The sequence below is a fragment of the Lissotriton vulgaris genome, chromosome 1_1 (assembly GCF_964263255.1).
Source record: "Lissotriton vulgaris chromosome 1_1, aLisVul1.2, whole genome shotgun sequence".
Taxonomy (NCBI): Eukaryota; Metazoa; Chordata; class Amphibia; order Caudata; family Salamandridae; genus Lissotriton; species Lissotriton vulgaris.
The window spans coordinates 86462652-86475629 of record NC_141685.1 but is presented as its reverse complement, the minus strand read 5'-3'; the positions used below and the strand labels follow the sequence as shown (position 1 = coordinate 86475629).

Sequence of the window (12978 nt, the reverse complement as noted above, 5' to 3'; positions counted from 1 at the left end):
AATTATTATGCTAAAATCAGGTGGGGGGCGCAGGGAGAAGTGATGGAGCCATTCCCAGTAGAGCGGGGAGTGCGACAAGGGTGTGTCCTGGCCCCAACATTATTCTCCATTTATATTAACGGTATTGTGGATTACCTGAACAAATCTCCAAGTGATGCCCCCAAAATTGCAGGCTCATATTTCCCCGTCCTCATGTTTGCGGGTGATACGCTTATACTGTCACGCACCCCAAGCGGTCTCCAAAAGTCTGTAAATGCATTTGGCGATTTTTGTGATTGCCGGGGCCTTGAGCGGAACACTACTAAGACAAAGTTTATGTGTTTGAACCGTCAGCCCACATTTAAAGGTGTAATCACCTATAAGGGCACTCCTTTAGAGAAAGTTGAGGCTTTTTCCTATCTAGGAATTACATTACAGGATAATATGAATTGGAAGTCTCACATCAACATGGCAGTATTAAAGTTTAGCCAGCTTGCAGGAGCAGTTGCACTTAAACATAGAGCCTCGCTGACAAAGCCAATAAATTGTGCCATCGAAATTTACAAAATGAAAGTTCTGAGTGCTTGTATGTATGGCTCCGAACTTTGGGGTCTCTCAAATTTAGCAGACCTAGGTTCAGCGGAAAACAGGTTCTTGTGTCTGCTGGTAACGGTCCCGCAAAGTACACCAACAATCCCATTGAAACTGGACCTTGGACTGAGAAGCATTGAGGACATAGCACGATTGCGCCCATTGTTGTACTGGAGGCGCCTGATGGTGACGCCGGAACTAGCCCACTATGCATCAGCATTGTTAGATGTTGTCAAGTTTGATCAATTTCACTGTATTGTTTGGCTGAAAGATCTGAGGGGTCTACTGACAAAGTTAAAGCTGGACCATCTTTGGGGTAATATGGATGTGACAAAGTTCCCAACTAAAGCAAAACTGAAAGAAATATATTGGGAGATGGTGTATTCCTCAATCTATTGTGCTGGGTCAAGAGCTAATCTAACAGGCCGCTTTTTGGATATTAAAATGGTTCCATCCTGCAAAGCTTATTGGGACATAATTGAAAGACCGCGAGACAGGAAGTTATACTTCCAATTCAGAGTCGGAACACTCCCAGTGAATGCTTTTAAAAAACATTGGTTTCCATCACGGGATGAGAACTGTTATTATTGCAAAGACCAAATAGAGCATATCTCCCACTTGTTGTTTTGCTGTCCACTATATGCTAGCCCAAGGCGCAAACCTATAGTTCCGAAACAATTGCAATAATTGTTCAGGATTTCTGAACAGATGGCATTCTTGTTTTTTTCAGTTGGAAGGAGAATGTCTTTCAAACCTTATGTAAGAAAGCAATCTGCTGAAGTTCAAATTAAAATAATTAAGAGATTCGATATGTAGGAACGGGAATATCTGCGTCTTCATAAGATTTCATCCAAACCAATCAAATGTAATCACATGATCCATAATTCCAAATTAAATTGTATACGTTTATTCAAAATTAAGACCGGATGCAAAACTTGGTTAGTTAATAAATATAAATAACGGTTTCAATAGTATCTTTTTAATGAATTTTAGACAGAAAAGTAGCACCCATTCAGTAGAGTGCAATGTATCATTCTAGTGCACCAATGAATATTGAAAGAGAGAACCTGCCTAGGAGCAAGACTGAACAAAACAAATGCAAAGGCTCACACCAGACAACAAAGGATACACGCTATCCACCACCAAACATCCCTTTACACAGGGATCAGTCTCTGACATGAAACCAACGGGCGTGATGGCATCATTGTTCCCACTTATCCTTCACGCTCGCCTACACATGCGCCCATTCCTAGAATGTCTCAATCCACAGGAGGTTGGGAGGATCTAGTGGTTGTTGCACAAAGGGTGCAAGCACAGATACAATGGTGGGCATCCAACAACAGAGCACAGGGGAGACCTTTCAGGAACCCAACGGGGGAGACCTTTCAGGAACCCAACATCATCTGTGACAATCACCGCGGATGCATCAGTCAACGGTTGGGGTTCACACTTCAACCAGCTAAAAGTTTGTGGTCAATGGAGCGAACAGGAACTTTTACACATCCCTGAACGCTAAAAATATTTTATGACTCCATCCTTTGCTTACTTGCGATGTAAATACCAAAACAACCCTGTTTCGTACTTAAACTGTGTAGTAAAGGCATGTGTGGTAACGGTCCTCGGGGATAGTCAGCATATCTATGTAACCTCTAAAGGAGTGCGTTAGGCCCATGATTTGCAAGGCTTCATATATGGCTTAGGACGAGGAACGAGGAAATTGGGTGTTGTTACATGACAATCTATTAACATACATTGCCAACCTGGTCTAATCCAGCACCAATGTAGACGAAATACTGTCTTGTCAAATGTGCAGGACTCAACGTAAACTGCTCAGAGTTTAGGGTTGTTCCCACGCAGAGGCTAGCCAAGTTGGTAGAACAGGAAGGAGCCTCAGGTTTACTGGTGGTGATAGTCTGGTCTTTGAATCAATACCTTGGTATCTGGATCTCAAATTTCGAGATTCAAACAGGATTACTCCGCTACATGATCAACTGAAAAGCGATTTGCAACTTTGCCCCTCCTTACCCCTATCTTTAATTGTCTGACTGGCTTTAATAGGAATAGGAATACGCCTGAAGGTCTTCTACAAAATGTAGAACTTCTCTTGCAGGCTGAATCCACAATGTTTTTGCTATGTGGCCTTCTGACTGACCTGCTCAGAATTCACGGCATATGAGTGTTGTTCTGCACCTTTAGTAGTGGGCAGTGTCACTTTCACCCTCTGCCTAGTCTTCGTTCTACATCCATTTGATGGATGGATGCCAGACATATGTTGCAATTATCTGTGCAGGTAATTATTTATAAGTCCATCAGTTATCATGCTAAAGGTACAACAAATATTGATACATTTGTTGTGCCTCTCAACTCCATTGTACAGTATTTTGAGCGGTTTCATTGATCACCCTAGTCCATTGTTACTTTCTATAAATGTTGTTTTTAGCACAATGATTATATATGCAAATTATGTGATCAAGACCACATTGTTTTAGACAAACAAACTCCCTACTTACAGCATTTACCGAAAATAGTAAATAACCAACAGTATATCTAGTCAAATGTTGCAAGTCAGCCTTCAATGGTGGTCTGGGTGTGGCAGATATTGTGACACGTTACCTGGCCTTTCTTCCCAGTTTGATAAACAACTGGCTGTTTGATCTGAATCTTGACCCAGCATACTGCAACAAATTATAGATGCTAGGGCAGCGATTTACTTCACTTAGTATGAAAAGACAGACAGCTGGCTGAACGTCCCCATGCATCAACGACAGTGCTAGCTGCTTTGAAGGATACATTCGGCACCATGGAAAAGATTGGTAGATTGACTTCTTTATCGGTGGGTGAAGTTCTCCCAAAGGTGACATCCCAGGCTTGATTTGACGTATGCGACAATCTAAGGATTTCCTCAACTGAACGGATGTTGAGATTATCTGAATCTTTGCAGACATACAAGCAGAAGGTGGGCACTATCCTTCCCAGTTCATCCGCTATTAGCAACTGGGTCATCCATTGCAGCCATATCTCAGCACTTCAAGACTCAAACTAGACTTTAACCTTTTCTATGCTCATGACGAGCTGAGCTCGTCATGAGGCCGGTGTTCATAACGAGCTCAGCTCATCATGAGCCTTGGAACGCTCGCATGCGGGGATAATTCCTCTGCTGTGCTGAGCGTTCCACGGGAGCCGGTGCACCTGTGACGAGCTCAGCTCGTGATGAGCACAGGAGCGCCGTGCCTCATGACGAGCTGAGCTGAGGAATTACCCCCGCAGCGAAGGGGCTAACCCTTTGGAGGCCAAATGCACACTTAAACAACTTTAGATAAGATGATCTCTAGGGTATAGAAATCGTGGCAATACACACCCCTGAGACAGTTCCAGCAGTAAAGGCGGCATGGAAGACAGACATTGGTTTCTTTGACGACACTGACTGGACGAGGCTGATGCCCCCACCTCAAGTGGTGATCTTCCCAAACTGCATTTTGTAGTACGTTTTGTAACACCACCACACTTAATGTAACATGCTATTAACGAACCTACGCTGGGAGTTTACACCTTCATCTCTCCTTTTAATAATTCATAATACAAAAAAAGGGGGGGGGGGAACCCTCTATACAACTCCCGTTCTCATCTTGATTTCAATATGTTCCGAAATGTTCTCTTCTTTTTGCTGCCAGATCTCAATAAATCTAACTTTGAAATCGCCAAGACAGAGGACTGCCAGTCTAGACAAGTAGGAGGGACAGGATCTGTCCATTTTATGCAAATTTGTCTCCTAGCTAGGAGCATAGCATAAAAAAGTAGTGATCTTACAGGGCCACAAACATTATCCTTCAAGCCAAAGATGATCAAAGGCAGGCCAATAGTAACCAGGCTTCCTATTGTATCCAACAGGAATGTTCCAATACTGTCCCAAAAAGAGGCCAAGGCTGGGCACTCTTTAAACATATGAATGTGGGAGGCCGAGGCCAATCCACATTTCTTACAGCATACAGGCAACTCTTTATTGATTTTCACAGTCTCAATGGGGTGAAGTAAGCCCTATTAACAGTGAACAGATGGTTCCTTTTTAACCAAGACGGTTTTACAATTTCGTATAAGATTTTAAACGAGTTCTGCCCCAATGTATCACAGTCTTGAGCAGGTAGAGAGCTTCCCCACAGTTCCTCGGCAAGTTTAAAGTCACCGTCCAAGATAGCCTGGTACCAGAAGGAGACTTCCTTCTTCCCTTGGGGTCTGGTCACAAGCTGGTGTTCCAGGTGATTGCCTCCACCTAATAAGCTACCATAAGTTGTTTGTAGGTGTGACTGGACCCAACTGGCCAGCTACAGATATTTAAATTTAGAAAGACCAGTCCCAATCCTATCCCTAAGTTGTTGCCATGTAACTAAGGTGCCATCTGAGATCAGGTCCCCCAAACTACAAGACCGGCTTCCCTCAAAGGGGTTGCCAATCTATCCCTCAAACATTCTGGGCCGCCGGGGGAATCCCATAGGGGAGCCAAGCTAGAGAAATATCCAAGAGTGACTGACCTCCTCAATTCAGCCCATGTTTTACCAAGGCCCTGCAAAACCTTAAGCCTAACTTTTTTTTTTTAAACTTAGGATCGCCATATTTAAACAGAAAGCCCTCCACCGAAAAGTGTGCACCCTGAAGCATAGCTAAAAACATCCCTCCTGCTCCGGTATTGACCAGCATTTTCAGAAGCATGTGTGCATGAGAGAGTTGGAAGGCCCAAACATAAAGCTGAATATCCTGCAAAGCCGGAACTCTCTTCTCCCTCCTGCGGCTTAGCTTTTTCCAAGCTATCCTGGAGAGTTTATATCCCCAGACAAAAGAATTTATATCCCTCTGAGTTTTATCAATTTGTCATTTCTCAAAATTAAGGGGGATACTATTAAAGAAAAATAATTTTTGGGAGTATTGACATTTTTACTAAGTTGACTCTGCTAATAATTGAAATGGCGAGCGAAGCCCAAGATTTCATTAGCTTCACGCACTCTTTCCCCACGTGGTCAAATTAGTTTTGGCGATCTTAGTAATATCTTGCAAGATATTTACCCCCAGGTCTCTCCTTCTAGGGCTTATCTGGTGCGATAATGATTTGCCGCCTAATTCCAGACCATAACCTCTGTCTTTGCAGCATTAATTTCGTAGCCTGAGACTAGCCCAAACTCCTGGGCTTGGCTAATAACGGCTGTGTGTGCCGTAACTAGATTAGCTGTAAAAAATTCCAATATCATCAGCATAGAGGGCTACCTTTCTCTCCCACTCCCCATATTTAAAAGACTGGATGTTGGAGTCCTCGCTGAGCCGTTGAGCGAATGGCTCAATATGTAAATCAAAAAGGAGAGGAGAGTGGGCAGCCCATATCTAGTCCCCCTAGAGATATTAAAATGACCAGTGAGGTTGCCATTTGCAAGAAGTCTAGCCGTTGGTCTCCGGTAGATGGATTGTATGATATGGCGAAATGTCTCCCCAAGATTTAATTTTTCCAAGACCTCCGACAGGTATATCCAATTCACCCTGTCACAGGCCTTAGTGGCATCCAAGGTCGTAGCTGATAGGGGAATAGAGTATGTAGAGGTCAGGTCAATCGCTCCGATTAGATCACATGTAAGGTGAAAAAGCTGGCGACCCTTTACGAAACCCTTCTGGTCTGAATGCAAAATATCTCCTGCCACTATACCACATCTCGCTGCCAATATAGAGGTAAAGATTTATAGTCTGCTTCAGGAGAGATATGAGTCTATAAAACCCACAATTAGATGCCGCTTTCCCTTGTTTCAGGATCAGGACTATAGTGGCGTTGTTCCAGGAATCTGGTGGATTTAGTCCTTCTTGCAAGATTTGATTAAAGAGGTTCATCATAGTGGGGACTCCCTGATCGCTTATTATTCTGTAAATCTCGGCAGGAAGCCCATCCGGACCGGCAGCCTTTCCGTTCTTGCCATCAGAGATAGCATCCTTAAACTCAGCAAAGGAAAAGGCCCTGTCTAGGTGTTGCTGTTGTTCTAAATTAAGGCAGGGGAGAGGGATACCTCCAAGCCACCTCTGTGCACCATGGCTATCTACACTGCCATCCTCCCGATAAATAGATTGAAAAAAAGTCTGAAAGGAATCACAAATTTCCTCGTCGGTAGTTAAAGTGCCATTCTCATTTTTTATCTCCTTGATATAGCTCCTCGCTCGGTCAGCTTTTTTTTTCGGGTCCTATGATTATGCTGCCTCAATACTCTATGGGCCATGTCTGACACTTTCAGTCGAGGGCTGGAAGTTTTAAGACGAGGGTCATCTACCTCCTGGAGCTTGTTAACAGAGTTATCTCAGTTGGTGTCTTCATTTGCACACAAGCAAGTCCAAGTACCAGTAGGCGGGTCTTTCCAACTCCAGACGCTTACGCCTCTTAGCTTGCTGAGTGTGGGTACGGACTACCCGCGTGTGTATTTGAAGTGAGATTGGTGGCGAATGAGGAAAATACATAAATAAATCAAAATAATTCATAATACACTTTTTTAAAATACTTCAGCTGGTAATATATTTTCTAATTTACACAGTTGAACTATAGTTGTAAATATTTTCAAGTTATTTTAAAATGTAGTTTAATGCTTTAGCATTTTTTACTCTTTGTTTTTTGTTTTTTTTTTACCATTGGGAGACTTTGCAGTCGGCCTGGAGTTTACTGTATGGTATAGTACAGGGAAAATACTTTATACTTGCCATGGACAGATCTCAATAGTCCGGGGAGGTAGGACATCTCTGTATGGTGAAGTATAGGGAAAAGTAAATTTATTTATTAAACTTAGATAAAGTTTGCAAAATATTTTTATTTTAATGTAAATTCATTTTAAATACTTATGTTAAATGTAGAAATAATGAAAGAAAATGCTACAGATCTGAAAGTTTGAATAATAATTGTAATGGTTTACTATGTATTACATTGAAATTGCTTTTCTCAAGTTTAAATTAAAAATAAATCCCCTAATGTAAAAAAGTTTTTTATTATACATTAGTAATCAAGTGATGTTTAGAATTGAAATAATTTAATAATATTTTAATACAATTTATTGGCACATTGATTTTAAAGTGCAAAGTTATTAAAATATAAAATAAAGTACTCTTCATATGTTTTTCAACATTAAAATATAATTGTACACATTTTTAAGTGTCTTAAATAGTTGAATTTAAATTAATAATCTTTCCTATGGAGTTTACAAGTGAGTCCCGGTCTCCATTATTTTCTGTTAGAGGATGTTGCAGTAGGAGGTTTGGCTATGTGTATTGCCAGACTGTATAACTATTTTTTGTTGCGTAACTTACATTCATGACTTAGGTTCCACCCCCTTTTTCAGGGATGAAGATATGTCTACACTTTTGAGTAACTTTATATGATTTTATGCATAACCAAAAGTAGCTGACTTACTTAAAAGTGTAAGAATAAAGTTGCACTTGTAAATAACAAATAGTAACTTACCTTTGTGAACAGACCCAATCTAATTTCATCATTTGCATCATACCTACAGACTACGACCATAGGAACTAATACCGGATCTGCTTGATTTGAAAAATGTAAGAGGGTGACTTCATATACACACTATGGGGATACACTATCATTCAGAGATTCTGCAATGGACCTCTCAGAAATAATGTGTGCCACAATAACGTCAACACCACAGATGGCGGCATTAAATGTTTTAAATGATATATGAGTGTTAGTAGATACCACCCCTAGTTTGCGATATTGAGCCTAGTCATTCCAAAAGGTGATATTGTGCAGAAGTGGAAGGCAGAAGAGGTGCTGAGCCAGCTAAAGTAGGAGGTAGGATTGGACCATTAAATAATTATGCCCTCTCTAACGTCTAAACATCTGGGGTGCATGGGTGCACTATTAAGGAGTAGTGAACTATTAAGTGAACATGATGAGAACGGCCAGCCCAGCGTCACAGAAGGAAAATAGGAGGTGAGCCATGCAACAGTCTGATTTAATGGGCATAGTATTATCGTGGACTCAGGGCAACTGAATGCTTCTGATGTCATTGTCAGAAGTCCAGTCATTGTGTTGATGCCAAGAAAATATCTTATGATAAAAAAGAAAAGTTGTGTGCAGGTCTGGAAGAAAGCTCGGTCTTCAGTGTAACTTTTATTCCATTTTAATTGAAGTTGTAATCCATAAAGTTTTTTGCCTAAATACAGCCAGCATTTGATATAATTTAGAAAAAGTATTTAATATAAATATTTTGGCAGCTTACATATCAATTTCTTGTAATGTATTTATTTTCTTCAGAATCTTGATTCTCCATCAGTAAGTGATTCAGAATCTGACCAGTTTAGCATCGAGTTTGATGTGGAGTCTCTGTACTCTGAAGAGTACAATGTAGACGATGATCAGGAAATCACAGATGATGATGATGATGAGGTGCGTGCTCGAACGTTCTGTTAAGAATATATTGTTACTTCATTTTATTTTTGGTTGTAATTTGGTGTTTAATGTTGGTTTCCCAAAGCTATGACATACTACATTGTTGGAATATTTTAAAACTGAAGAACTATTTTCCTACAGGGGCATTCATTTTTAAGCATTGATTGCAACTTTAACTGTTCTCTGATCTCCAAAAAGGACGGGTCCTTAAGACCTATTCTGGATTTCAGAGTTAAACCAATATATACTGCCAGAGCACTTTCACGTGGTAACACTTCAACCGGTTATTCCACCTTTACAGACGTGAGATTTTATGTCTGCTCTAGACTTGAAAGACACATATTTTCATGTTCAAATTCATCCAGCTCATCGCAACTACCTCAGATTTGTGATAGCAGGCAAACATTACCAATTCAAAGTACTCCCGTTTGGAGTGACTACTGCTCCCAGAGTATTTAACAAATGCTTGGCAATAGTCGCAGCTCATGCCGGAAGGCAACATACTCCCGTCTTGCCCTACCTAGACGAATGGCTCTTCAAAGCCAGCACTTACCAAAACGGTCTACGACCCACTCAGACCACAATACCCCTTCATCAACTGGGCTTTATGGTCAATGCACTGAAATCTCAACTGCGTCCTTCACAGGTGCAATGTTACCAAGGGGCCAGTCTAGACACGATCAAAGCTCTAGCCTCTCCCAATGTACCCTGAATTCACAGCATTCAGTCTATGTTGTACAATTTCAATCCAACCACTCATTACCAGCCGGAGTGTTCATGCAACTGCTGAGAGTGATGGTTTCTTGCATTGCAATTGTTCCCCATGCAAGACTCCACATGCGTCCCCTACAATCAGCCGCAGGGTCAATTATCCGATCTTGTGCCCTTTACTGTGTATTGTGTATTCATGCTTTGTTTGATGTTTTGTTTTATTATGCAAAATAAAAATAATGAATAAAAAAAAATATCCTATCTAGTGTTGGTAGCCGGCCGCACCCATCGCTCTCTGCAGTGTTGGAACCCAGAAATGTATCAAAAGGACGGAATTTCATCAAACCTATTCCACAGGTCGCGCTCACAGCAGACGCGTCTCTGACCGGATGGGGTGCCCATCTCCAAGATTACACAATACAAGGCCTGTGGAGCAACAAGCACACTAGCCTCCACATCAACTATCTAGAGCTTCTAGCAGTCTTTCTAGTTCTCAAAGCTTTTCAGACTCATCTCATAGGTAAAGCGGTCCTTGTCCGGATGGACAACATGACAGCAATGTACTATGTACAAAAACGGGGGCGGGGACACACTCTACAACTGTCACACCTCTCTTGTGCCATTTGGAATTGGGCAATCCATCACAAAATGTATCTTCTGGCAGAACACCTTCCAGGGGTAGAAAATCAAATTGCCGACCTTCTCAGCAGAAAGAGGCAGCAAATTCACGAGTGGGAACTTCATCCCCAGGTTCTCCTTCCATACTTCCAACAATGGGGATTCCTGCAAATAGACCTGTTTGCCACAGTCGACAACGCAAAATGCTAAACTCCGCCTCCAGGTTCCCACCCCCACTCTCCAAAGGCAATGCCCTATGGATAATCTGGTCAGGGATATTTGCCTATGCTTTTCCGCCTCTCCCGCTCATTCCATTTCTGCTTTGGAGGCTCAGGCAAACATCCCTCACACTGATTCTAGTAGCTCCCACATGGGCCCGTCTACCATGGTACACCACCCTGTTGGAGCTGCCAGTACTTGAAAATCAAAAGGTGCATCTCACCTCCAGGCTCCTCACTAAGAACCTTGGAGAAATAAGGCATCCGAATCCCAAGGAACTAAAGCTAGCGATCTGGCTCCTGAAGTCCTAGAGTTTGGTTATTTAAATCTACCACCAGACTGTATGACTTTTCTGAAAGAAGCAAGAACGCCTATTACCAGAGCATGTTATGCAGCAAAGTGAAAAAGATGTGTTGCCTGTTGTAATAACAATAAAATCAATCCTCTAAATGCTTTTGTACAATACTTTGTTACCTGTTGCACTTACAGCAAACTGGACTGGCTTATACATCTATTTGTTTGCACCTTGCAGCAGTAGCTGCATATTTGCAGAAGACATTTGTCTCTATTCAAAGTTCCCGTAATCAAAGCTTTCATGGATGGCTTGAAAAGTGTAATACCACCAAGAATCCCACTTGCACAGATGTGGAATCTTAACATTGTCCTTACCAGGCTTATGGGTCCACCTTTTGAATCTTTGCATAATTGTCCTTTACAGCTTCTTTCATGGAAGGTTGTTTTCCTCATTGCATTCACTTCATTGAGGAGAGTTGGTGAGCTATAGGCATTAACCTTGGAGGACCCCGTCTTTCAACCCCATAAAGACAGGGTAGCTCTTCGCACCAATCCAAAATTCCTTCCCTAAGTAGTTTATGCTTTTCATACTAACCAATCAGTTGAGTTGCCTGTGTTTTTTTCTCAACCTGATTCAGTAGCTGAACAAGCTCTTCGCACGCTTGATGTTAAAACAGCCTTATTGTATCACTACCTGTTGCATTTGCTCCACCTCACAAAGGCAATCCCATCTCTAAATCTGGTATTTCAAGATGGAGTGTTAAGTACATGTAAACATGCTATGCGAAAACTAAAAGAACTTTATCCATACCCCCAAGAGCGCATTCCACTTGCAAAATAGGGGCTACTATGGCCTTTTAGGCAACATTCCTCTAGCTGACATATGCAATGCAGCTACATTGTCTACACCACACATATTTACCAAACACGTGTGTAGATGCTTTAGCTCGCCAAAAAGCTAAAGTAGGCCAAGCAGTGCTCAAAACACTGTTTCAAAACAACTGCAATATCTACCTGTTCGCTACTGCTTTGGGAGTGTACTGCTTCTAAGTCTATGCAAAGCATGTGTATCTACAGCACACATGCTTTGAATGGATCATGTTACTTACCCTGTAAGCATCTGTTCTTGGCATGTAAAGCTGTAGATTCACATGCGCCCACCTGCCTCCTCGGGCACCTATAGTTGTTGCAGTTGTTCATTATACATTCATACGCATGGACATCTATATCCCTCACTTACTTACGCCATTTTCTACCTGTTGCGTGAAAACAATCTTAACAATGGTGCTGATGCTCAGGCGCACTATCACTGAAAGGAGGAGTCACCTTCCATCGTGACTGGAAAGACTTCTTCGAAGAAAGATTTGCATGCATGGACCGTGAGCCAACACTAGATGGCAGCAACATGCAAAGCATGTGAATCAACAGCTCTGCATGCCAAAAACAAATGCTTACTGGGTAAGTAACATCATCATTCCCTTTTTTTAACAACAACAAAAAAGAATTGCCCTTTTCCCTGGTGCTGTCTGCAGGTTGCTCTCTTCAGCAGCAGCAGCAGATGAATGTAGGTAGAGCCCTTCTATGTCAGACAGAGGAAAGCTAGCCATAGAGAAGCTGCTGAAAGAGACCTGGTGGGAGAGGAGGGCGGCCTGACATGAGTATGTGGCATTACTCTCAGAACAGTCCTGACCCCAAAATCACTATAGAGGAGGATTCCCTTGAACAGTATTGAGTGGAGTGGCAAGTTGATAATACCCTACACAGCTACTGTTGTAAAGCCCACCCACCCTTTGTCCCACTGCAGTCTTTCAGAAGGAGAAGCCCCTGGGGGTGAAAGTAGAGAACATTTTTCATTGATGGAACATAATGCAATGTGGACAGAAGTTCTCTTCCTGCTTCAGCTATTTTCATTCACCGACACCTCGTTAAAGCTTTGGAACACTTCCGGTTTGCAGCGCAACACAAAGCTGTTTTGATGAAACTTAGGGCACACTAGTCTATAGCAGACGGGAGGGCACACACACAAAGCACCTTGACATCTCTACGCTGCTCTCTCACACTCCCAACATCACTCCTTCATCTCACAGACTAGCAGTTTCACAGCGTTCACTCAAACTACAAACCGCCCCTGCAGTCCTGGCAGAGGAGCATCC

The 12978-nt window shown here is 42.1% G+C and overlaps 1 protein-coding gene across 1 annotated transcript in view; it reads left to right on the top strand.

The window, feature by feature from the left end:
• LOC147737473 (E3 ubiquitin-protein ligase Mdm2-like) overlaps positions 1–12978 on the top strand; it is a 79000-nt gene that overhangs the window by 47612 nt on the left and 18410 nt on the right. The window contains exon 2 of the mRNA XM_086924161.1: positions 8849–8980. Coding sequence (XP_086780287.1) covers positions 8849–8980 — 132 coding nt within the window. The remainder of the gene's footprint in view (positions 1–8848; positions 8981–12978) is intronic.